The sequence below is a fragment of the Elaeis guineensis genome, chromosome 10, assembly GCF_000442705.2.
Source record: "Elaeis guineensis isolate ETL-2024a chromosome 10, EG11, whole genome shotgun sequence".
In the NCBI taxonomy this organism is placed as follows: domain Eukaryota; kingdom Viridiplantae; phylum Streptophyta; class Magnoliopsida; order Arecales; family Arecaceae; genus Elaeis; species Elaeis guineensis.
In genome coordinates, this window is record NC_026002.2 from 16,530,772 (window position 1) to 16,552,779 (window position 22,008).

At 37.3% G+C, this 22,008-nt stretch overlaps 3 protein-coding genes across 7 annotated transcripts; 2 read left to right on the plus strand and 1 right to left on the minus strand.

Annotated features, from left to right (window-relative positions):
• The first annotated feature begins 551 nt into the window (after nt 1-551).
• On the plus strand, nt 552-6,307 carry LOC105052966 (serine/threonine-protein kinase AFC2). Of its 4 annotated transcripts, XM_010933955.4 has the most exons (11): nt 552-794; nt 1,945-2,134; nt 2,911-2,937; nt 3,276-3,429; nt 3,555-3,603; nt 3,697-3,811; nt 4,428-4,646; nt 4,739-4,803; nt 4,918-5,015; nt 5,158-5,260; nt 5,725-6,307. In XM_010933955.4, the coding sequence occupies exons 1-11, from the start codon at nt 702-704 to the stop codon at nt 5,875-5,877; spliced, it is 1,266 nt and encodes a 421-aa protein (XP_010932257.1). In that variant the 5' UTR covers nt 552-701; the 3' UTR covers nt 5,878-6,307. The 4 variants fall into 4 exon arrangements, with proteins under 4 accessions (XP_010932257.1, XP_019708961.1, XP_073100286.1 ...); XM_019853402.3 differs by lacking the exon at nt 1,945-2,134 and having other exon boundaries at nt 555-794; XM_073244185.1 differs by lacking the exons at nt 1,945-2,134; nt 2,911-2,937 and having other exon boundaries at nt 568-794.
• Nucleotides 6,308-6,950: 643 nt separating this feature from the next.
• LOC105053306 (uncharacterized) lies at nt 6,951-8,962 on the minus strand. The gene has a single exon (XM_010934407.4). It carries the CDS (start codon nt 8,086-8,088, stop codon nt 7,120-7,122), a length of 969 nt encoding a protein of 322 aa, XP_010932709.1. The 5' UTR covers nt 8,089-8,962; the 3' UTR covers nt 6,951-7,119.
• Nucleotides 8,963-11,962: 3,000 nt separating this feature from the next.
• LOC105052965 (uncharacterized) lies at nt 11,963-21,948 on the plus strand. 2 transcript variants are annotated; one of them, XM_010933953.2, is made up of 8 exons: nt 11,988-12,094; nt 12,240-12,324; nt 13,740-13,807; nt 15,362-15,502; nt 17,969-18,010; nt 19,484-19,620; nt 21,416-21,514; nt 21,604-21,948. In XM_010933953.2, exons 2-8 carry the CDS (start codon nt 12,245-12,247, stop codon nt 21,730-21,732), a joined length of 696 nt encoding a protein of 231 aa, XP_010932255.1. In that variant the 5' UTR covers nt 11,988-12,094; nt 12,240-12,244; the 3' UTR covers nt 21,733-21,948. The 2 variants fall into 2 exon arrangements, with proteins under 2 accessions (XP_010932256.1, XP_010932255.1); XM_010933954.2 differs by lacking the exon at nt 17,969-18,010 and having other exon boundaries at nt 11,963-12,094.
• Nucleotides 21,949-22,008: the final 60 nt, after the last annotated feature.

Sequence of the window (22,008 nt, forward strand, 5' to 3'; positions counted from 1 at the left end):
AAATTATATTTGTGCATAAATATTTGATTTATTTTTTTATTTATTTAATTAAATTATAAATTAAGTTATCATGTTTATAATTTGATTTAGTTAAAATCTATTTATAAAATTAATAGGTCCGAACATCATTCGGTCATCATGCTAGTTTAAAAAAAAAAAAAAAAAAAAAAACATCAGCCGATTCGTAATCTACCGAGGAAAAATTGTCCTTGCTGTCCTTATTAAATGGATTGCTAGGATCTTTCTCAACTTTTTCCATACAGCACAATCTTTTTACATATACCGTATTTGAGCTAGGTTTGGGTTGGGCCACGCTTTCAACCCGAGGAAATTTGGGCCTTGGCTCATCCAGCCATTTTATTGGAATCGGAATCTCAAAGCATGCCCTCATCCTAATGCTACGGTTCTCATACACCCGTTAATTTCAACCCAATGATCCAACGGTAGATAGAAGATTTGAGAAGAAAGGCGACCGAGGGAGAACTTTGATGAGGAAACGGAAGCTAAAAATCTAGAGACAACAACCGCGGCATCGTCTCTATAAAAGGAAAATGGAGCGGTCCGGATGACCCCTCCACTGCCGCTCTTTTACGCTTTACCCTCCGAGGGTTAGGGTTAGAGTTTCTTGTTCGGTGAGATCCGATCCTTGCGTCCCCGGTTCTGTTATCGATTTCCCTTCTTCCCCAGTTGCGATCAAGTGGATGGAGTGCCTCACCGAGTTCCCCCACACCCACATGGATCGCCGCCCCAGCAAGCGTCCAAGGCTGGGTTGGGATGTTGCTCAGCCCCCAAAGGTGAAAGCGTTTTACCCAATATGTGGAATTCCCCTTTTTTTTTCTGGTGTTTTCTTGTTGTAATATGGTAGATCCTGCAGAATTTGTTCGGATCTACGGATTTGATCATGTATTTATCGGCTTTTTATGCTTCGTTAAATTTTATCCTTCGTTCTGATCGTTTTCGGTGGAGATCTTTGGGATCTGGTGAGGATCCGTAGTTATTTTCTCATGGGAGTGGATTTTGCTCTGCTTTTGGTTTGATCTTTTGCAGAATGCCTAGATCGCAAGAGGTTTGTCGTCTTGAATTTTTACATATAAGGATTTTGGATTTATAAATTGAATTTCTTTATATAGTGCTACGGGTCGTTAGATTTGTGATACATCCGGTTGTTACTGTATATTTGAATATGTAGTTTGGAACTTGACAGTAGTCTCTGAAAAAAAGGTCCGATTTTCCTCACCCTCCCCCCCCCCCCCCCCCAAAAAAAAAAAAGATCTATGAACTTTTAATGTGGTTGAGATCGTCTTTTGAATTTATTGCCCCCTTGTCTTATGATTTTAGGTTCGAGGAGTTTATTTCTTTAGTTTGTGGTATTTTTTTATTATTTTTCATTGAAGTAGGAATTATATAATTTAATTATTATTAATGGATTGATATAATTTGCTGACTTCATACTGGTAATATAATGATTGAATTTGATTTTCCTCTCCTGGCATCGGACGAATTTAAAGGTTATAGAAAATTAGAAATCGATATTATTCTCTCTCTTTATACGAGTTTACTTTATGAAAGGCATGAATTTGTCCAATGTTGAACCTCTGAAATCTGACTGCTGTGGTTATAACTCCACGGTAAGTAATATTGATGTGGCTTATTTGTTCTTCAGAAATTATCATCTAGCTTGTTAAGCTGGGTCCCTGAGGAATGTGGATATGATTCCTTTGGCCGATATGATGGATCTGCCTTGGGGTTTCAGCCTTGCAAGCTAATTGATCAGATCTGATCTTGATTATGTTTTAATCGGCCAGATTTATGGCCTATTTTAAGTTTTATGAGAACATTTTTATTGCTCAATTGGGTTTCTTTGGAAACACATATTAAGGGGAGGGGATTAAGTCATGATTTTGTTTGTTGAGCGGAAAAAAATGAATGGATGGCTGTGTGTAGGCTCAGATAGGAATGTTATGTGGGCAAGAAGTTGGAGATGTGACCAGTTTGGTATCTTCGGGGGCACCATCAGACCATGCTTGTTCTCTGTATTCGAAGGGATTGGCTCGAAATGCTTCTCCTCCTTGGAGAGAGGATGATAAAGATGGGCATTACATGTTTGCGCTTGGAGAGAATTTGACCTCTCGCTGTAATTACACTTGACTACCATTGTGTGAATCTTATATGTTTTATGGGCGGTTTGTCACTAGTGCTGTTGTTGGTTCGCTGCATTTCTCTCTCTCTTTTTTTTTTTTTTTGGCGTATATGTTCAAATTATCTATGAAAATATGTATAGCATGGATGCATGAGCAGAGCATATAGTGTGTGATTTGAACTATGTTTCAAACGTAAAGTGCATCATCCTTTTGTCTTTTTGTCCTTTTTTTTTTTTTTTGACATGGATTTTTGCCTTTATTACATACATCTATTATATAGCTAAAACAATATAATATATTAGTATAGATTTTGATTTTTTTTTTTTTTTTGATTTTTTGCAAGATCCTTTTCATGCTTGTTCATAGTTATTCCCCTATTTATTTTTTTAGTTGCAGGGCTTCTTTTCTTCCATCTGTTGATTTTTTTTCTTTTTCTGTAAAACTTCGCTTTTTTTTTTCATTTATTTATGCCGGCTCCCTTGATGTTTTCTGTGCTGTCAATTTTATAGCATTTTCGTGTTTTCACATTGAATTTTAAGATTTCTTTTAAATAATTCTCACAATGCATTGCTTTTTATGAAAAACTAAAACTATAGAATTATGCCCTTCTCTTTTTTTTTTTTTTTGGTTTTCTTGTAACTGTAAACTCCAGAAATTATTTTTCTATGATTCTTGTGGATGTTGCTCGTTCCTCATGAAAATTATGCTTTTGTTTGCAACACTTAAACACACCTCTCACTCCAATCTACTGCATATGTTTTGGTTGCAGATAAAATCTACAGCAAAATGGGTGAAGGTTAGTTCCTGTTTTCCTGATGATATTCAGAAATAAAGTTTCAATCTTTGCTCCCTCATACTTTTTAATAGATGGTGTCTATATAGCATCATCTGTTTTTTTTCTTGTTAATTCTGTAATAAAGTTTCATTATTTGCTTCCTCATTCTCTTTCATAGATGGTTTGTAGATCTTTTTATTTTGTAAGAAATAAATGATAGATGGTTATGTTTTTTTTTTTTTTTTAATTGACTCATTGCTAACTTTCCTAGGGTGCCCTAGACAAACTTATAGTTATATTTAATATCCTCTAAATGGCCTGTGTTCCTATTTCAAATATTTTCTTTTGTTATGTTACAGGTACCTTTGGTCAGGTTTTGGAATGTTGGGATAGGGAAAGGAAAGAAATGGTAGCGATAAAAATTGTTCGTGCTATCAGGAAATATCGGGAGGCCGCTATGATAGAGATTGATGTTCTCCAGCAGCTTGGCAAACATGATAGGAGTGGTAACCGGTGAGAATTACTCCTTTCTCTCTCTCTCTCTCTCTCTTTTAATGAAGACCTTCTATTGCTTTGTATATTGTTGGCATTTTAGTAGATTCAAGGTTACATCTGTTTAAGTGGATGTATTTTTGCAGTTGTGTGCAAATACGGAACTGGTTTGACTATCGTAACCATATTTGTATTGTAAGTATATGATGATTGATTTATGATAGTTTCCCCAGTTCAGCAAATACCTTGGGGATTGAAATTGTTGGTGAATCTAAATGATTTTAACAGGTGTTTGAGAAGCTTGGACCAAGCTTATATGATTTTCTACGGAAAAATGGTTATCACCCATTTCCCATTGACCTAGTTCGGGAGCTTGGCAGACAATTGTTGGAATCTGTTGCATGTGTGTAGACAATACTTTTGCAAATTTAATATTTGTTTTGTACTGTTTATTTTCCTTTCATTTTTTGTTTCTTTTGTTGGTTTTTTTTTTCTAGGGTGCAATCAAGTCGGGCCAAGCTGAGTAGCTAGAAGCTCAAGCTTGACTTGATTCAGAATATTCGGACTCAAAATTTGACTCAAGATCGCTCGAGCTTCGCTCGATGAGAAAAAAGCAATAGTCGAGATCGACTCAACTTGAATAACTCAAGCTTGAGTTTGAGCTTAGATTTGAGCGGCAGCCTACTATTTGAATAGGCTTGCAAGCTTTTGAACTGCGTATCTTGCTACTCGAGTTCGATTGGAAAAATTGTTTGAGCTACTTAAGCTCGGTAATAACCGAGTCAAGTCGAGCTTAAGTAGCTTGTGAGCAGCTCGACTCGTTTGTACCCCTATGCTTTTCGTATACTAAATTATAGTTAGTCTTGTTCATGTGTCATATTCTAGTTTCCTATTTTTGGTTATTTTATGTGTAATTCACCGGTTTGTTGTCACTGCTGACATGCTTCAGCTCATTAGGTGCTTGATGTAAGTTAAGTGGTTTCGATGTGTTAACACTTGTTTATCTTGCCTCCTTGCAGTTATGCATGATTTACACCTCATTCATACTGATTTAAAACCAGAGAACATACTTTTTGTTTCGTCAGAGTACATTAAAGTGTGTGATGGTCCGTACTCCAAGAGATTGCCCAAGTCCAGTGCTATCAAGTTAATTGATTTTGGAAGCACTACTTATGATCACCACGTGCATAGTTACATAGTATCAACGAGGCATTATAGGGCTCCCGAGGTCATTCTTGGTATGTATTTGATATCTTGTTACCTTGCTTTCTTAGTCCTATTTGCTATATTAATGTGGCATTAACTCAATTTTTGAAAATATTTCCAACAGGACTTGGATGGAATCATCCATGCGATATATGGAGTGTAGGCTGTATTCTAGTGGAACTTTGTGCGGTATGTATTTCAGCCTTTTTTTTTTTTTTTTTTTGTGTGTGTGTGTGTGTGGGGGGCGGGGATGGGGACGCATGAATGCATTATTATATTTTAACCTTTCAATTCTCTGTTTAGGGCGAGGTACTTTTTCAGACCCATGAGAACTTGGAACACCTGGCCATGATGGAGAGAGTATTAGGTCCTTTGCCCCAGCATATGCTGAAGAGAGCTGAGTAAGTTTTCGTAAATTTGTATGCTGTTAAGGCACTTTGCTGTCTTCCAGCATAGCCAGTCTCCTGCGTTAGAGCAATTTACCCTGATTCAACTCTGCCTGTACAAGTTTGTTATACTTCTCAATATAATTCTTACTTTCAGCCGGCATGCTGAGAAATATGTTAGAAGAGGTCGGTTGAACTGGCCAGAGGGCGCTACTTCAAGGGAGAGTGTTAGAGCTGTTCAAAAGCTGCCGCGCCTTCAGGTGAGTTATAAACATTGTTGGTTTATAATACAATCTTCAAAAGCTCCACCCCCCACCTCCACCACGACCAACAACAACAGACAACCCAACCCAACTTCCCAAGCGCGCCCCCACAAAAGCAAAAACAAAAAAAAAATCTGAAAACTAAACAAAATAAAAAAAGGAAGAGAAAATGGTATGTATTTTTCATCAAGTCTCAAATGGACTTTTGGAGGCTTATATTGAATATCAACAATTCTCCTCGAAAATGTCTGGATGTGCCCATAAATCTATGCGGGTTCTGATGTTGATAGCACATATTGGAAGAAGATTCACTCAATTGTGTCTTTCCGAAAATAGATCCTACATATTAAGTTCACAAATATTGGCATGATTAGATGCTTATATGATTTGTCTTGAAGGTGCGTGCTCTCTAGCCTGTTATTGCTGTTCTAACCTGTTATGGCTGTCATGTTTCTGTGCAGAACTTGGTGATGCAGCATGTGGATCACTCGGCAGGTGATCTAATTGACCTCTTGCAGGGTCTCCTTAGGTACGAGCCTTCTGATAGGTTGGCCGCTTATGAAGCCCTCAGGCATCCATTTTTTACAAGAAGTTTTCGTCGGAAGGTCATATAGACAAGTTTGTTGGCATGCTAACCTGTTTTTCGAGGATCCACACACCTGTTGTTAAAATCTGCGTTTACCAGTAGTGCCTGAGAGATTTGAAACTCCTGCGGTTCTGCGACAGAAAAGTTTTTCGAAGGCGATGGTTTGCGTGTTCCAGAGGTGCCTGCTCAGGATTGGTGACCAGGTGCGGGGATTCTAGCGATGTCAACCTGACTGAAGTAAACCCGATTCAGATGTTGCGTGATAGGTTCGAGAGTGAATATTTAATGTGTTCAGAACTTGTTCGGTAGGACTCTTTAATTTTTTGGAATCTAACTTGACCTGTGGGCTTGTAAAATGTTCAAGCTTTGGAGTTGCGTTCCAAAAGTAATTGACTATATACAAAATGAGGTCCAACTTAATCAGGAATGAAGTTGTAGGATCTGTGATCCTTTGCTTCTGTTTAGGATTGGTAATCTTTCTCCTTCTGGGGGTTCCATTTATTAGTTCTTTTAGTACAAGACCATTGGAGAGAGAATCAAACATGGGCAGTGAACAAATTAAACTTGGAGTTCTTAGGATTGCTATGTTAATTGTTGCATCATAAAGAGTCGAAGCTTGTCAGCCATCACGAGTGCTTTAGTCAGAGAACTTGGAAATTTCACTTAAAGTGGAGCCGTTCTCCTTCATACCCTCGTGCTATTGCTTTAGCCAATGGATCGGTAGGAAAAAGAAATCATGTAAGATCTTGATACGTTTTGAAAAAAATTTACTGCCTCAAAAAGGTGAAATGGCTTGGCCCGTCAATCTGTCTGTTTTCTGTGCAAAATGATTTTGCTTTTCATCAAACCCTCCCAGATAATTTTTAATCCATCCCTGAACCAGATGGGGCCCGCGGAGTCGGATCAGCTTTAGTGGGGGTACACGTTTTCCCTACCACGCATGCCATTGAAGTTGCTTGAGGTGCTTTTACCAATAAAACAAAAAAAAATTGCTTAAGATGCACGCTAAGCATCTTCAGATGCACATCTATCCGCCAGCATTCATGTCCAGAATTTGACAGCGACAACCTATCGCCCGTTGCATCTTGAATACCAATCATGTATGTCTCATGAGATTTAAGCAAGTCCAAAAATTCTATTATCCATTCCAATTGGATACCAGGAAACCATCTACCTGGCTGTACTCACAAGTGAGCAAAACAAAGATTAGAAAAAAAAAAAAAGAGACTAAATAAAGCGCCAATTTATATAGCCATCAAATGAATTGTTGTCAGCGTTTGGTCCTACACCGGCTGGATAGCAGCACTCCAGTGGGGGGCGCGCCGATGACGATGGTACAGTGCCCATAGAGCCAGTAGGTGAAGTGGAGCCACTTGCCCAAGTCCGACCGCGTCCTGAACCTCCCCGTCACCTCCAGCGCCACCCCCTCCTCCGACGTCCCCCGCTGCCACTCCTCCGCGGCCTTTCGCGGCAGCGGCACCTCGCTCGCTATCACGTGCAAACTCTTCAGCGCCGATTCCCCCGGCCGCTCGGCGAACGGCTCCACTGCCTGCGTTGCGATCATCGTGTCCATGAAGTAGAGGTCCACCTGCACGTAGCTGAAGGCCACGTGCACCTTGCGGTTCGGATTCGAGAAGTTGGCGAGAATGGTGATGTCGGCGTTGAGGAGGGTGCCGGTGTCGAGGTAGGCGGCGTTGAGGGTGGCGCTCTGGATGTCGAGGAGTGGGCTCTTGGGGCGGAAGACGAGGTAAACTATGAGGACGACGACGCCGCCGAGGATGACGATGGTCCACATGAGGGCGCAGCAGGCCCCGACGAACCACACGGCCAGATCTTTAGGGCTGAGGCCGCTGTTCTTGTGTTGCCAGCGCCTGGCCTCATACGGTGGCTGTGCATGACTTGATCCTCTCTCTCTTTGCGTGGGCTGTTGCCATTGCTGCATGGGTTGGAGGTTGTTGTCTTGCTGGTCATCATCACCTTGCATGGATATTTGAAGGGTCGGTAGCTGCATGCGCTGTCGTTGTTGCTGCGTGGGTTCGAGGTAGTGTTGCTGGTCACCTGTTTGCGAGGATGGGAAGCGGTCTTTTCGTATTGGTCTGGAGTAGGGTTCTAATTGGCTTTGTCTTTGCCTGGGGAGTTGTTGTTGTTGCATGGATTGGAGGTTGTCTTCCTGGTCATCTATTTGCCTGGATGGTCGCTTGCGGTCTATTTTCCTTGGTTTGGAGTCTTGGAGTGACATGATGTAGAGAAGAAGGGAGGATTGATCAGGAGGGGAAGAAGGTGGTGGTGGATGGATGGATGTAAGGTTGTATAGGTGGGAGAAGAGAAGAGAAGAATGAGGAAGGTGGAAAGCTAGGAGGAGGAAAGAAAGGAAGGGGGCAAGGAATCAGATGAGCTCAAAGTTGGAACTGTGGATATGTTTCAGATGCAAGCAAGCGAGTGATGCCATTCGGCTACTTTACAACGAAGACTGTGGAATGGGGGGCACCCAGAACAAATGGTGGGGCTGAGGAACGTTCTTTGGCTCAGCCAAGGGCTCTATGTTTTAGTGCATGCTGGAGTTGGACCAGTTTCAATTAGTGCGTGGGGCCGGGTGTGGGTATGCTGGCTGGACCCAGTTCCTAGGATAGGTTTTAGCTTTTATGCCTTCGATGGCAGGCTTTATGAAAGGTTATAAAGCAGTCGGTGTGATGATCTCGAATACCTTGCATTCTATGTGTAACTTGTGGTGTGGTCAAATCCAACGCGGGTGCCAAACTTCCTTTTTTTATTCTCAAAAGAAAAAGAGAGAAAAAATTGAAGTGTTGGAATGATTTCTGTGATAGTGATGTTGCTGTCCCGGGCAAAGGTGCAGTTGCCTTGGCAAAAGGGTATCGGAGATACCTCTTACTCCAACCATGGAACCCAGAGTGTGGTCTCTTGCTTGAGCTATCACCCTATATATATATATATATATGCTTGTGGTGATTGTTTTGCCATGATCTGCTTGCAAAATACCTGCCCTTTTTATGAGTAGCTAGTTGTGCAGCGATCTCATGTGGAGGAAGATTCCAGGCTTTAAAAGTAGTAGTTACTCTTTTGATAAGACTATGACTGACCAGCGACCAGACTCATAGCCATGACCTTTCCTAAGAGCAGTTAATTTCTAGATTCTTTCGGGCCTTTGATTGGTCGAAGTTGCAGCTATAATCTTCCCTGCAGGGAACAAAATTCTCAACGGTATTCAAAAAATATTGTAAAGTATTATGTATGGTTGGATATCGTTCATTATAAAATGAATAGCTATCAAAGTTGTTCAAATATTTAGAATTATATATTTTTTTTTAATTTTTTTTTAACATACGCACGTGAGCAAACTCAGCTGTCCATCTTAAGATGTACAGTATCCTACGATACTTTTTAAGTACCACAAAGGATTAGCACATTTTCTTCAATTGTCAATGTCTAACAATATTGCTAAATAATTGTTTGGAGATTTTTTTTTTTTTTGCTTTTTATTCTACTGTTCTAGGCTTCTGGATAAACACTTCATCAAGAATTGGCAAGTGATAAACCATTGATTTAGGCACCTTAGATATGTTTCTCAACAAATTCCAAACTGAAAACATAATAAAAGCGTCATTCACTTCATATCATACTTGTAAATTGTGATATGATAAAAAACAATGCATCTGTTCAGAGGATTTCAGATAATTATGTTGTCAACATATTCAAGTACCCCTAGGAATAGTGGATTTTATTTGGAACTTGTAATTTAGGCACTAGACATAATTGCTCATCCCTGTATCTATCTATAAATAATTCTTCGCACATAAAATACTAATAATTGTTTAGAGCTTTCTTTTTGCTTTTTTTATTTTAAAAAAAAAAACTGTTCCAAGATTCGATATGAACACTTTACCGTGAATTGGTAAATAATAAACCATTGATTTAGGTATCTTAGAAATGTTTCTCAACAAATTCCAAACACAAAACATAGCTGCGTTGACCTCATGATTTTCACTGGTTCTCTACCTCCCACGAACCTAATCCTCTACCTCCCCGAACCCTTTTGTCCATCATCTTTTTCACTGGTTCTCTCCCCAGCCTTGTGTTATTTTCTATTTCCATTTCATTTTGTGTTTAGAATCCAAAAAGTTTAATTACCTTTTTCTTCGTTAAAAAAAAAAAAAAAAACTTCTTTTCTTGTTCGTAGATTTTGTTGGGATTTCTTTAAGTGAAAGCATAACACTTGCAGAAAGCCATTGGGCAACGGTGAAAATATCGATCTATTGTATTAACCTTGGATATCTAACATATCTGAATGTGGACTGCCGATGCCTTTAAATATGGATAATAGCTTCTGATGATCCAAAGGTTTTGGATATGATTACATTGGACAAGAAGTGGAACATGGGATGCTATTTTTCCAAAGAAAGTGGCATCTAATATATTTGGAATGAAGTGATAGGAAAGCTCCCGTCTCTCTTAGAGTTTGCTTCTTCTGGTGGCAATTGATGTAGGTCAGGATGCCCTGCAAACCCATCCTTGCCAACAAAGAATTGTTAAACCAGATGTAGAGATTATTTTGTGGGAAGGAAGCAGAGGATGTGTAATATGTTATAGCTAAATGTCAGTTTGCTAATAATTAATGTTTGGAATGAAGTGATCGATATCAGCAATGTTTCTGTGAACTTCATCTAAGTTAGGGGAATAATTCAAGGAGCATCTTAGCAAGGCATGCAAGTTATTATAAAGGCATGGCTAATGTACATAGGATAGATGATTTGGTCTACCAGCAATGAGAGTTTTCCAGGCAAAAGAAAAATTTATCTACTCGAATGGTGAGTATTAAAGCTAAATTGTTTGCAGGTGAATTTCCTGCTGCTCAAAAAAGTGAGATCTTTGTGGCAACATGGCATTGGGATGGGCCTGTTTATCGCTGCCCCATGGAGCCCTTGAGTATCAACTTTGATGGGTTTGTGAGGTATTCAATTGGGTAGCATTTGCTGGTGTTGCTGCTGAAGCCGAGTACGGGAGAATAGACTTCTTCCGCATCAATTGGCCTATTCGATATCTGCCAAAGCTTATGAATTTTTTTTTTTGAGAAAAATGGGGACTAATGATATTAAACCATTAGTCATCTAATTTATTTAATAAAGAGCCAAATGCGTAATGAAGTAGCATAGAAAAATAGAAAGTATACAAAATTCTAAGTAGCAGGGCAACCACTTTTAATATAAAAAAAATCTATTCAGAAGGAATGTCAGAAGATAGAACAATAGCAAAAGAAAACACATAATCTTCGTAATGCCGTAAGAAAATTTGATCATCATCCTATGATATGAAAAAAGAGCAAATCAACTGATCAAGATTTGAAGAAAAAGACAACTTCCTCAATGTTAAATGTAAAAAAGAGACTCAAAAGAATATCATCTGAAGCAGTTAAAAGGCAGCATAAATAGTGATCACAAATATAATCATAATAAGGTTGTAAAAATCTATATCATTATCTCCAAAAGAGCATCATAGAGAATTTCAAGAGTAAAAAGAGTAAAAAAATTTGTCTACTATTTAAGGCTTAAGGAGGATTTGCAAGTAAGGAACAAATCAGTTGGGTATAGGCATCGATATTTTTGATTTTCTCCCACAGCTTATAAAAGCTTGAAAGTTCTTTGTACCTACAGAGTAAGGACCAATCATTTAAAAGATGAATCACTTTAAAGATAGTAGAATGAGGATGGCTCTCAAAAAAATTCGAATATTTTTTTCCATCCAATAGCACCAAACAATAGCTGAAATGAGCATAAATACTACACTTTGTAAGTCTTTTGACAAAAAGAAAATGATTGTAGTTTTGTTTAGAGTGTAATCGTTTATACTTGTGATACTTGACTCCATGTATCACTCCCCTCAGCAAAAAGAAAGGAAACAAAGCACATACGTTTTTATCTTTTAAATAATAAGTTGATGATAGACTAATGGAAAAGAAAAGCCTGGCTGGCTCACGGACCCCGGCCAGATTTTTATTGGGTCCTTGTTAAGGTTTTCGGTCCAATGGCCTCCAGAGCCCAGAATTTTAGGCCCGATATAATCAAGCTGACCCATGATGGGGAAAAAAGAAAAAGGAAATAATGAGTATAAAACCTACAGAAATTTCCTTTCCTCTCTCACTCAACCAAGCCGACGCCGACCCACAGGCCCCGACCCCTGCCTCAACTTGACCCAGGTGCGACCACCGTGCCGGCCATCGCTCCCCCCCGCAGGTACCACTTCGTACCAGCCTTTCCCCTTCCCTTCTCTCTCTCTCTCTCACGCACAGCCACACCCACACCCTCGGCGGCTGGCCAGACTCCTCCTCCTCGTCCTCCCTCCTACACAAAATTTCCGACTCACCGCTCTTCTTTTCAGGTTCTATGATGGATAGCGAGGTGGAGAGGACTCTGTCAGAATTGGAGGAGAAGACTTATGGTATTTTCTTAGATTTCATGACGAGGTAGATGCTGAATCTATACTTTTATTATTCGAAGGTCGATATCGTACGAAATATTGCCTTGTATTCTCAGAATTTTGAATCATATTGCATTTGTATGGGGGAGAAATTTTTCTTTGTTGGTTCATTCGTTTTTAATCCTTGCTGAGAGAAATCCTTAAGCCCCGTTGATTAAATCAAATGTTCAGAAAATGCATCAGCTTGCATCTACTTGCGTTTACGGGAAATCGTTTCTTGAAGCTAATTATAACAAAAATGAGTGGAAAGTTAGCATCTTCGTCATTGCAGATATCCTTATTGCTTGCCAGGAGAGAAAAAAGGAATAGCCTATTCTATAGGCTGATGGATCTGTAGCTGGATGTCTTCTCTGCTTGTCTTTTTAAGGGATGAGGTAGAGGAAAGTTGAGTTGGAACAGTTGAAATATGAAGCAAGTTAAATTCACGTACATCAATCCTTATTGGAGGACAATGTTTGTCCATTCCTTATTTGTATATGAATCTCGATCCAATTATAATCAGACTATTTGTTTCTCCTTGCAAAGTAGCCTTGTGTAGATAATACTATTTACAGGAAAGTTTATAACGCTTAGTGAATGCAAATATTGAAATAGAAGGTCACTGAATTGCCTATTGAGTTCACGATTGTCATAATTCTGCCATTGTGATCTGTTTAACAAGCCCTTTTTTAAACCATTTCGAATGAAAACCTGTTATAAAATACTAGGGTGAAAAGGAAATTAACTAAAGCTAGTAATGTGTCAGTAGCAATGGGAAAAGGTTTGAGGAAGATCTGGCAGGTCGAGACACATCCACAAATGCTTTCCTTAGAAATGATCATGCCCCTACAAGGTGCATGGGCTGCTAGCAGTTTTCCCCCAAGATACAATGATCCAGTCTCCATTGAATGGTGCAGTCTGATAAGGATACAGATGGTGCATGTGGCTGTTACCCCAGAAACACAAAGCTGATAGTATATTGTTTAGAAAGCCTTCTCTGATGCCCTTGCGATAGGTGGAGTTTAAAAAATATAGAAATCCAACTGTAACAATCCAGTATCCATTTCCCATCATATTAGGAGGTACATGCATTTAGGCTCAAGGTAAAAATTTCACCTGGATAAAAGACCAAGTAAGACAAGTCAACAAAATAAAATAAAGGATATTTTAAATCATCTAAAACTAGTTTAAGAAGCAATGTATAAAATTATAAAACAAGTTTAACAAAACCTATCCAAGAAGTCAGTTCTTCTTGTGGCCTAATTGTTTAGTTCACTTAAGGGGCACTCTTTCTTTTGACCTTAAGCAGGTACTGCCTTCATTGCCTTTCCTTTGTTGTTGTTTTTTTTTTTTTTTTCAGATTTAAGTGATTATGGTGAATTTTTCTTGAACTCTGAAATCATGGATGACAATGTTTTGTAGAATCGCAAAGGTTGATGAGCTGGTCGAAGTAGGAAAGCAGTTTCTTATTGGATTCCACAGAGAAGTAGGTAAGTTTTGTCTTATTAGTCAATAATCAAGAAAATTTCCATTCATGGAATTGCAAGTGTGAATCAGCACTATCACTATAAATATGCCTTTTCTTTCTAAGAAAAAAGGAGGTGCCAATGTATTTCTTTAACACTAGCACTATTTCCAGACTCAAATGATGAAAATAGGAGACTGCATGCTTGTTATATAGTCAGTAAATAGGATTCTCAACCATGTTATGAAATGGTCTACACTCAACATTGCTAACTCTAGGATTCACCTAATCTGTGGCTGCAAGGGATGCAGCATGTGATAGGAAAATTGGCCACAAGATAATGAAGGCAGCATATTGGGAGACAGATTGTTGTCGTGATTTCTGAGTAGTTTTAGCAAGAACTAGATATGGGACTTATGCATGAGATCAACTTGTGGGTACTTATTTGTGTCTGATGGTAGAGATGATGCAATATATGATTGTTGGTGACAGTGAGGCACATGAATGAGCAACACTGCATGCAGTTTTTTTTTTTAAAGACATTTTTCATGCTCAAAATTTGTAATACGGCATTTCACAATGATTTATATGCCTAGGAAATCAGAGACAAGTCCGAATCACCATATCTCTAGTATTGTAATTTTAAGACTAACTTCATTTCGCTGCACCTTTAAGTTCAAATCTGTATGCTTCTACCAAAAATAGGTTCTTGCTGTATCACAGAGATCATATTCAATTTATCATCTCACTGACGAGTTGTTGGTACTTCAGTGCTTAACCAAGTTGTTGAGGCAGGGACACCCCACCCCATCATCCCTTGCTAAAGGGTGGTTGTGTGGGCAGTGTTTGAATTTTTGGTTAAGTTTTGAGCACTGGAAAATAATGCACCTAAAATATCAAACTCTCCTGGAGAGCTGACATGGACAAATCACAGCCAGCCATGAAACAAGTTATGTCCTTATTCCAGCCTAACCAAAGAATGCCAAAGTATCAACAAAAAGTAAACTGCTGATTTTACCATAAATTTTATAGTTATAACCCACTTAGTATGAGAGTATGAGTAGACTTTATACCCTCCTACATTTGAAGCTAGTTTGAAGACTTCAGCTTTGAATACCAATGGTAAATGCCCTAACTGAAATTTGGATAGTTTTGCCTACCAAGGATTCAAAAAACAGTGCCTATACCCATGCAGCTCACCAGCTAGTATGACATGTACTTAACTAATAGTGGACAGGCTGGGACAGCACCCAAAAAAGGGTGTAACAATATGTTTTAGGATCAGTTCTGATGAGCATCACTCTAAAATTTTGTTAAGAGATACCTTGCTTTCTTTTTACTGGGCTTCTGGGTTGTGTGTGGTTGCATGCATGCATTCAATGTTGAATTCTTGTACCTGTTTCTTGTTGAATTTATTATTTTCTTTGCATATCTCTTTATGCATGACAAGCCTCTATATCTTTAAGCAGAAAAGTGCATAGCAAACAACAAGTGAATTCCATGAGTTTTACTGTTCTCTAGTAGGTTTTTGTATTTGAAGATGGTGCTTATAATGTGAAATATATCTCCTTCTGCACAGAGATGTTTAGAAGACCTCAACTTCATAAGACATCTGAGATGGTGGATGGCATAATTAAAGCTAATTGCACAAACAGAATGAAGTCATATGTTGAAGCTGGGTGCAAACATCCCAACCAAAACATACAAAACATAATCAAGTGTAAGTTTTTATAGCTTTAAGTATCTAATTGGGTGTAGGGATCAAATTGCTAATATGCAGTTTGGGTTTCTAGAAGATGCCTGGATAAGGATATATAAGGTTTGGAGATTTTCTATGCAGGTATTTACCTATTGTACGCTTATAAGCATAAATGTTGTGATGTAGATTAAGTGATGAAAATTGATTATCTGTCTAGAGGCAGCTGGTCTGATAATTTTAACTTGCAAAACTTGTGTTCCTGATCAATCATTCTACAAACAATTAAATAATGTTTTGGCATTTTTTGCTAAAATAAACAACTTTGATCTACTTGTCATATAATGCAGAATTGCACATACATCAATTACTATACAGTCCATCTGCAAAGCTGATCACATTTGCATTATCGTTTATGCATGTCATTATTGCTTTAAATGTTATGAATCCTTTTTCCATAAAAAATCTTTAAATATGGTCTTTCCCGTACTCACTTTCCAAATTTATTTTTCGAAGAGAAAGATCCTCCCAAGAATGTTATATTAGTAATTATTGACTTAATGAGTGGTGTCTGCTAGTGCATGAGTTCTATTTCTTTTCACTTGGGAGCTTTGCAATGGCAGTTATGGGTTTTATTTCCTTTACTGAATTATTTTTCTTTTTTATTCTCTGCATGAATTACTCAATATGCAACAGACAATTTGCTTAGAAGAGAGGTCTTAGTAGGTCTTGAGAAGAAGAAATTTCATGTTATAATTATTGGTGAAAGTTGCCTAAAATTTAGTTTGGTGTTCTTGTTAAATTATGATGGATTCACTGATTGTATGAAAGTTGTTATTCTGAGAATTATTGATCCATTGATTATTGATTTTAAGGCTGAATAGTGTAAGAGCAAGGAGGGATCTTACTTTAGTATTGAGAAACTTTGAACTACCTAAAAAATGTCTTCTTGCATATTAAATTTGGAAAACATGGATGCACAAATGTTTTACTGATCCTGCTTTTGATATTCAGTCTCGGCTATTAATCTCATATTTTTCCATTTTCAACGTTTAGGTGATTGTTCATCTTGAGAAAAAAGGACACAAACTTAGTAAAAAATCTTTAAAAATTATTAACAAAAATTCTTAAGGTGCGTGATGGAATAATCTGTAAGAAAGCCTGCATTCCCTTAAATCGCAGGTTTTGTTTGCAGTCCTTACTCAGAATGTTTATGTTTCCCTGCCATTGCAGCCCTTAGTTGAGAAGATCGATTGTACGAATATTTAAGAAAGAGTATCCATTTTTTGGTATCTTGCTTCAGTGCCATACCTAAAGAAATCTATAACCACCATCAAGTTGAGTGGAAAAAAATGCTTCAAATAGTCAATTGATTTAAAGGCGTTAGGCCAACTGCAAGAAGAATATTTTTACTTCTCCACCCATTAAAGGTCAAATGAAAGTTGCTGATGACAGGCTAGACCATGCACAAATCATGACTTGGTTAAGGAATAGCTTGGTGCCTTAAATAAACTGCAATTTGATGTTTCTTAAAACATCCTAACAGAGATGTGATGCATTGCTGATTATGTGTTTAGGAAATAATAATCTCATGAATATCGTCAAATTGATATCAAGAATGACTCTGTTTAGCAAGGTGATCAATCTCTTGTGGAGCAATGTTCCTCTTCAATTGGTTTTTTGGGATAACTCAACTGCTTGATTGTGGAGATGCATCCTGATGGTTAGCAGTGGGCTAGATTTTCCCACCAAACTCATAAAATCTTAGACAATCACCTCTCTTAATCCCATTGGAAATGAGGATTCAGAATATCACATATTAATTGACCAAACAAAGATTCAGCAACTACAAGAAAGATTGATTCTTTTGGATCCTTCCTTTAGGCCTGTCTGGATTACAACTTCATGAAAAATGCTTTGTATATATGCTTTTTTCAACAATTAACGACAAAGTTCCAAAATGAAAAAGTTAACATGATTATAATTTCATTCGTTATCGCTATACCAATTATATCCAAAGTTCCAGGTTCATCTTATTTCTTAAACTGTGGTTATGACTTCGGAAAGAACTCTTTCCATTTGTTATGAAGCAAGGCATCCTGTAGGGATTAGTAGTTACTGCCAGAATTGATTTTATTTTCCTTTTAGCTTGTCGTTTCTATTTTTAATTTGTTTTAGCCCTCAAAACAAAGGAGTGAAGGGTTTCTCTCTTCAATAAATGTGAACTTTTTTTTGAACTTCAAGAGTCTTCATCAAAGACCATTAGACAACAATCATGACAGCCTTGGGGCATAAAATTGGATTTCTTTTGGCAAATTCAAGGAAGGATAGAACTGTTTTATGAAAATGCTATAAGGCAGCATGCTTGCCATATCTTTGAATATTATAATGTAAAATACTTTTTTTAATTTCGGTAAGAATATTGTTTTTGTTTTTTCAATTATGGGCTTATTTATTTTACTTTTGTTCTTATGAATACTCCTATAGAAGTGCATTCTTGTGAACAAGGACTTCAAGGCCATTTAAAAAAAGGTGACTCCCATCTCCCCTTATCACATGTGATCAATACCTTTGAACTGATGAATACTGCATATATAACAGTATCATCTCATGTCTGCTTTCTGATGTTTATGCTTTTAATCTTTATAAGTTGGTTATAGAGTTTACACTTTACAGTAGTTGGAACCTAAGAGAAATCTACTGCAAATCAAACGCAGCATAAAATAAGTAAATGCCAGATAAATATTAATATTCTTCAGCTTATAGTTCTTTTGATCTGTTATTGTTAAAACATATTGAATAGCTTTGTAAGGTGCCCTTTTTCCATTCGAATTTGTTTTCCTTGTCACATTGGTTAGTAGGACTATATTTGAAAAATGACGATGCAACAAGGAGGTCGATATCTAGTGACATGGTGCTAGACCTATGTTTTACAAACCCAAGGGAAGTACAACAGGATGTCAAGCTCTGAAATAGAGAGATTGCTATGCTCATAATCTTTTAGCTTTCAGATATTGGCTGACGTTGACCAAAACCCCAAACCAAGGTCTGTTTCAGATCAAGTCCAGTCAAAATATTTGATTTCATTGTAGTTTCAGACCTAGGTAAGTGCAGGTGAGGATGATCTCAACCAAGAACTGCTAAGCAAAGGAGATAAATAATATGCTAGCAGCCTCAAAAATGCCATAATATACCCTCTTAATGATTCCATTTGTAAAGTTCAAGCTTAAAGGGTGTTGTGACTCATAAGAGATGCGTATGATGGATGAATTCTGTCAAAATTGAAGTCTTTATCGGTCAATCAACAACATGATCAAACCATAGTTATAAATACTAGATTGGTGCAGTAAATTAAAAATGGGATGCATAAAATATCTAACATATATCTGAGAATCATAGATAAAATTTACATAATAAGAGCAACCACCTCTAGAAGGCAAAAGAATGCTAGATTTTAGAATGGAAGAATACAAAAGCTTTTGTTCCACTGGATGGAAAACAATTTCAACTCAATGTACAGTAAAAAATCAGGAAGAAGGGTGAGGACAGGTAGTCATGTACATTCTTTGATTGATAGAACTGCCATTACTTTGATCCTATTCTTGCCGCTTCCATGAATATCCTAAACAAAACAAACAAGAAAAGGAGAAAATTTTAAGCTTAAAAGTTGTTGGTTGACTAGCAAAACTCAAATTCACAGGAAGACAAGAAGTATGTATGTGTGTGTACGTAAGTATGCATATATGTATGCATGTATGCAATATATGCATTACATATAGTATGGATACACATATGCATACATAGTTGAATTACACAAAAATTATATCATGTGATTGCTCCCTTTCTGGTGGTCCTTTTCTCCTTCTCTTCTTGAAAAGCATGAGAACCGTGTCTATATTGCTCTGAAATCTACATGAGTACATTCAATAATTTAATAATGTATAGATTGTGTACTTGTAATTTATATGCATGGGCTCAATTTGTGTTGAATGTGTGTTACTTCAGTTAAGGTTTTGCTTGATGAACTTGAACGCCTCAAGGAGGATGCAATCGGTCTTGCATGGATGACAAATCAAAGTGCATCACTTTTCTTGGACAAGTATTCTTGTGAGAGCATAAGAGATCAAGTAACTTTCCTTGAGGTATAAAAAGCACACTGCAATGTCTTAACCGTTTAATCTAATTTATTTTGCTTGTTAAATAGTTACACGAAAGTTTCCCACCATATGGATTATGAAGACACTAGTAACTCATGTACCTTAATGAAGTGTGCTTCTAGTTCATGTTAGTAATAACTAAAAATTATAACACTAGCTTGGACCATAAACTTCCATAAAGTGAAGATTTCTTGAGCTTCATTTTAGCATCTATGTAACATTATAATGTTCAATCATTTGAGATTCTTTTTATACTTGAGATCTTTCTAGTGTGAACATATTTAACAACAGAACCCATATTTCCCCATTAATTTCCTAAGCAAGCATTTCGTCAACACCTGAATCTTCCATGACTTTGTTGAAATATTCTCTTCATCTCATCCATATTAGATGGTAGTATGCATGCATTTCTCAATTCATGGCTCTTCTTGATGTGTTCTGATAAAGTTCCTATTCAATGCATTTTCGTGAAGGTACATCTTTAATTTTACCATCTGTCATCAAAACCATATATTTGCACTCTCAGACACCAATATCTTATTCTCTTGTCCACCATTTTAGCATTTAAACCTCGATTTGCATCTTCATTGTTTGCAGTATTTGTTGCATGCTTGTGAAGCCTGTGAGGTGATTTATAGCTAGAGACATTCCTAAGTGGATCTAATGCAGATAAACACTATCTATACTTGAGGTGTTATTGGGAGGAATATCAAATGATATGTTACTGTAGCCTTTCACTGCCCATGTGAACTTCCTTACTTCGTTGATGTATATTGATTTAATTCTGGTATATTAAGATATTGATTTGATAGTTTAAGAATTTCCATTCATTTAAATTCTGTCATTCACAAGTTGTGGCTTTTAGTGAGTTATTCAGATATGAATTAGGTTGAGTAGATTCATTAATCCTGAATTGCAAATGCATATTGGCATCTGGAAATTCATATCTGAAGGTCGGATGGTTAAGATATCATAGGATATGTATCCAAAGTAATCTTCCCACTTCCTAGTCATGAGCTTATAGACCAATCCTATAAAACAATATGGTCAACTAAAACATTTTGTTTGGTGACCTTTGTTGATCTGTTCTTGTAATCATTTGGACATATGAGTTCAGTCGTAGCTAATTGAGTTTGAGAAGATTATTAAATTTAAACTTAGAGGGCTCAAGAGGATCATATAATAGTAGTAAGTTAATCTTACCAAAAACACTGCAAATATGCAATTATGTAGTTCAGAGTTGTGAGAAAAGAGGACTGAAGCTCACAAATATCCAGGTAATGCAGATAGTTGTCTAGGGGTTCACAAAGAGTAGATGAAAACTTAAACTAGCATAAATAGAAGGTGAAAGGAAAGATTTGGAAAGCTTGCAATACTAGTAGAGGTGGACCTCAAAAGGAGTTACTGGCAAAAAGAAGAATTCAAAAAGCCAACTCCAGATAATGGGACAAGGCTTGTTGCCTTGTTGGTTATGGCTACGGTTACATTCACTTATGGGCAAGAGTTCATTCAAGATCATCAGTCAATTCTGTACCCCCCCCACCCCCCCTCCTCCCCAAAAAAAAGAAGATTATTAGCCAATTCTGCTTATCCAAAAAAATACATACGTAACATCCTAAGTATTTATGCTAAGTATTTCCTAGTAAATAAAAACAAAAGGAGAATGGAAGTACGTATTTTACATTGAAATATTTCAGAATATTTCAGTTTGTGGTTCATAAAATAAGATGTTTCTATATTTCCTCTCTTCTTAAATATTATCCTTATTGCATTTTACTAGGAGGAAATAGAACCTTTGCATCTTCAAGAGAAATCGATGTCATATGTCACTATGATGGCGGTCATCTATGGCATGCTGAACCTTGACCATGCTATGCAGGTAAACATGGATTCACATTATTACTTTCTGCGCGTCCATTTTGCTTATGAACGAAGTCTTCATGTATTTAACAATCTTATATATTGCAGGAAAATATCATTCAGTCCATAAATCTTAGTACATCATCAGCACAATTAGAAAGCTACTGTCTCATGTGGGATGTACGGCCGTATATAAATGATAATGTCATGCGCCTAGCTTGGAAATACGTTCCATGATGAGCCATCTACATTTGGAAATTAGTTTGAAGTAATGAACCAGAGCAGGTTTACTGGTAAAAATTATTAAGGTGTTATCTTTTCCTCCTTTTTTCCACAATTTTAAACTTTCACAGACGGAATTCTTGGAGGTTAACCAGTCTCCAGTCGGCCTTGTCCCTGATCTTGTGTACAATAATGAGTTATTTGTGCTTTATAAAAGATGTTTTATTAGTATGATCGTGAGTTAAATTGATTCCTTTAGTGTAATTGATGGTTTGACCTTGGATTTCGGTG

Excerpts from the sequence above, each read along its gene's own strand:
- LOC105052966 (XM_010933955.4), top strand. The coding sequence starts at position 702 with ATGGAGTGCCTCACCGAGTTCCCCCACACCCACATGGATCGCCGCCCC. Across the intron at positions 4,804-4,917 it reads TTCTAGTGGAACTTTGTGCG|GGCGAGGTACTTTTTCAGAC; the intron begins GTATGTATTTCA and ends TTCTCTGTTTAG. Across the intron at positions 5,016-5,157 it reads CATATGCTGAAGAGAGCTGA|CCGGCATGCTGAGAAATATG; the intron begins GTAAGTTTTCGT and ends TCTTACTTTCAG.
- LOC105053306 (XM_010934407.4), bottom strand. The coding sequence starts at position 8,088 with ATGTCACTCCAAGACTCCAAACCAAGGAAAATAGACCGCAAGCGACCA.
- LOC105052965 (XM_010933953.2), top strand. The coding sequence starts at position 12,245 with ATGATGGATAGCGAGGTGGAGAGGACTCTGTCAGAATTGGAGGAGAAG. Across the intron at positions 19,621-21,415 it reads ATCAAGTAACTTTCCTTGAG|GAGGAAATAGAACCTTTGCA; the intron begins GTATAAAAAGCA and ends GCATTTTACTAG. Across the intron at positions 21,515-21,603 it reads ACCTTGACCATGCTATGCAG|GAAAATATCATTCAGTCCAT; the intron begins GTAAACATGGAT and ends TATATATTGCAG.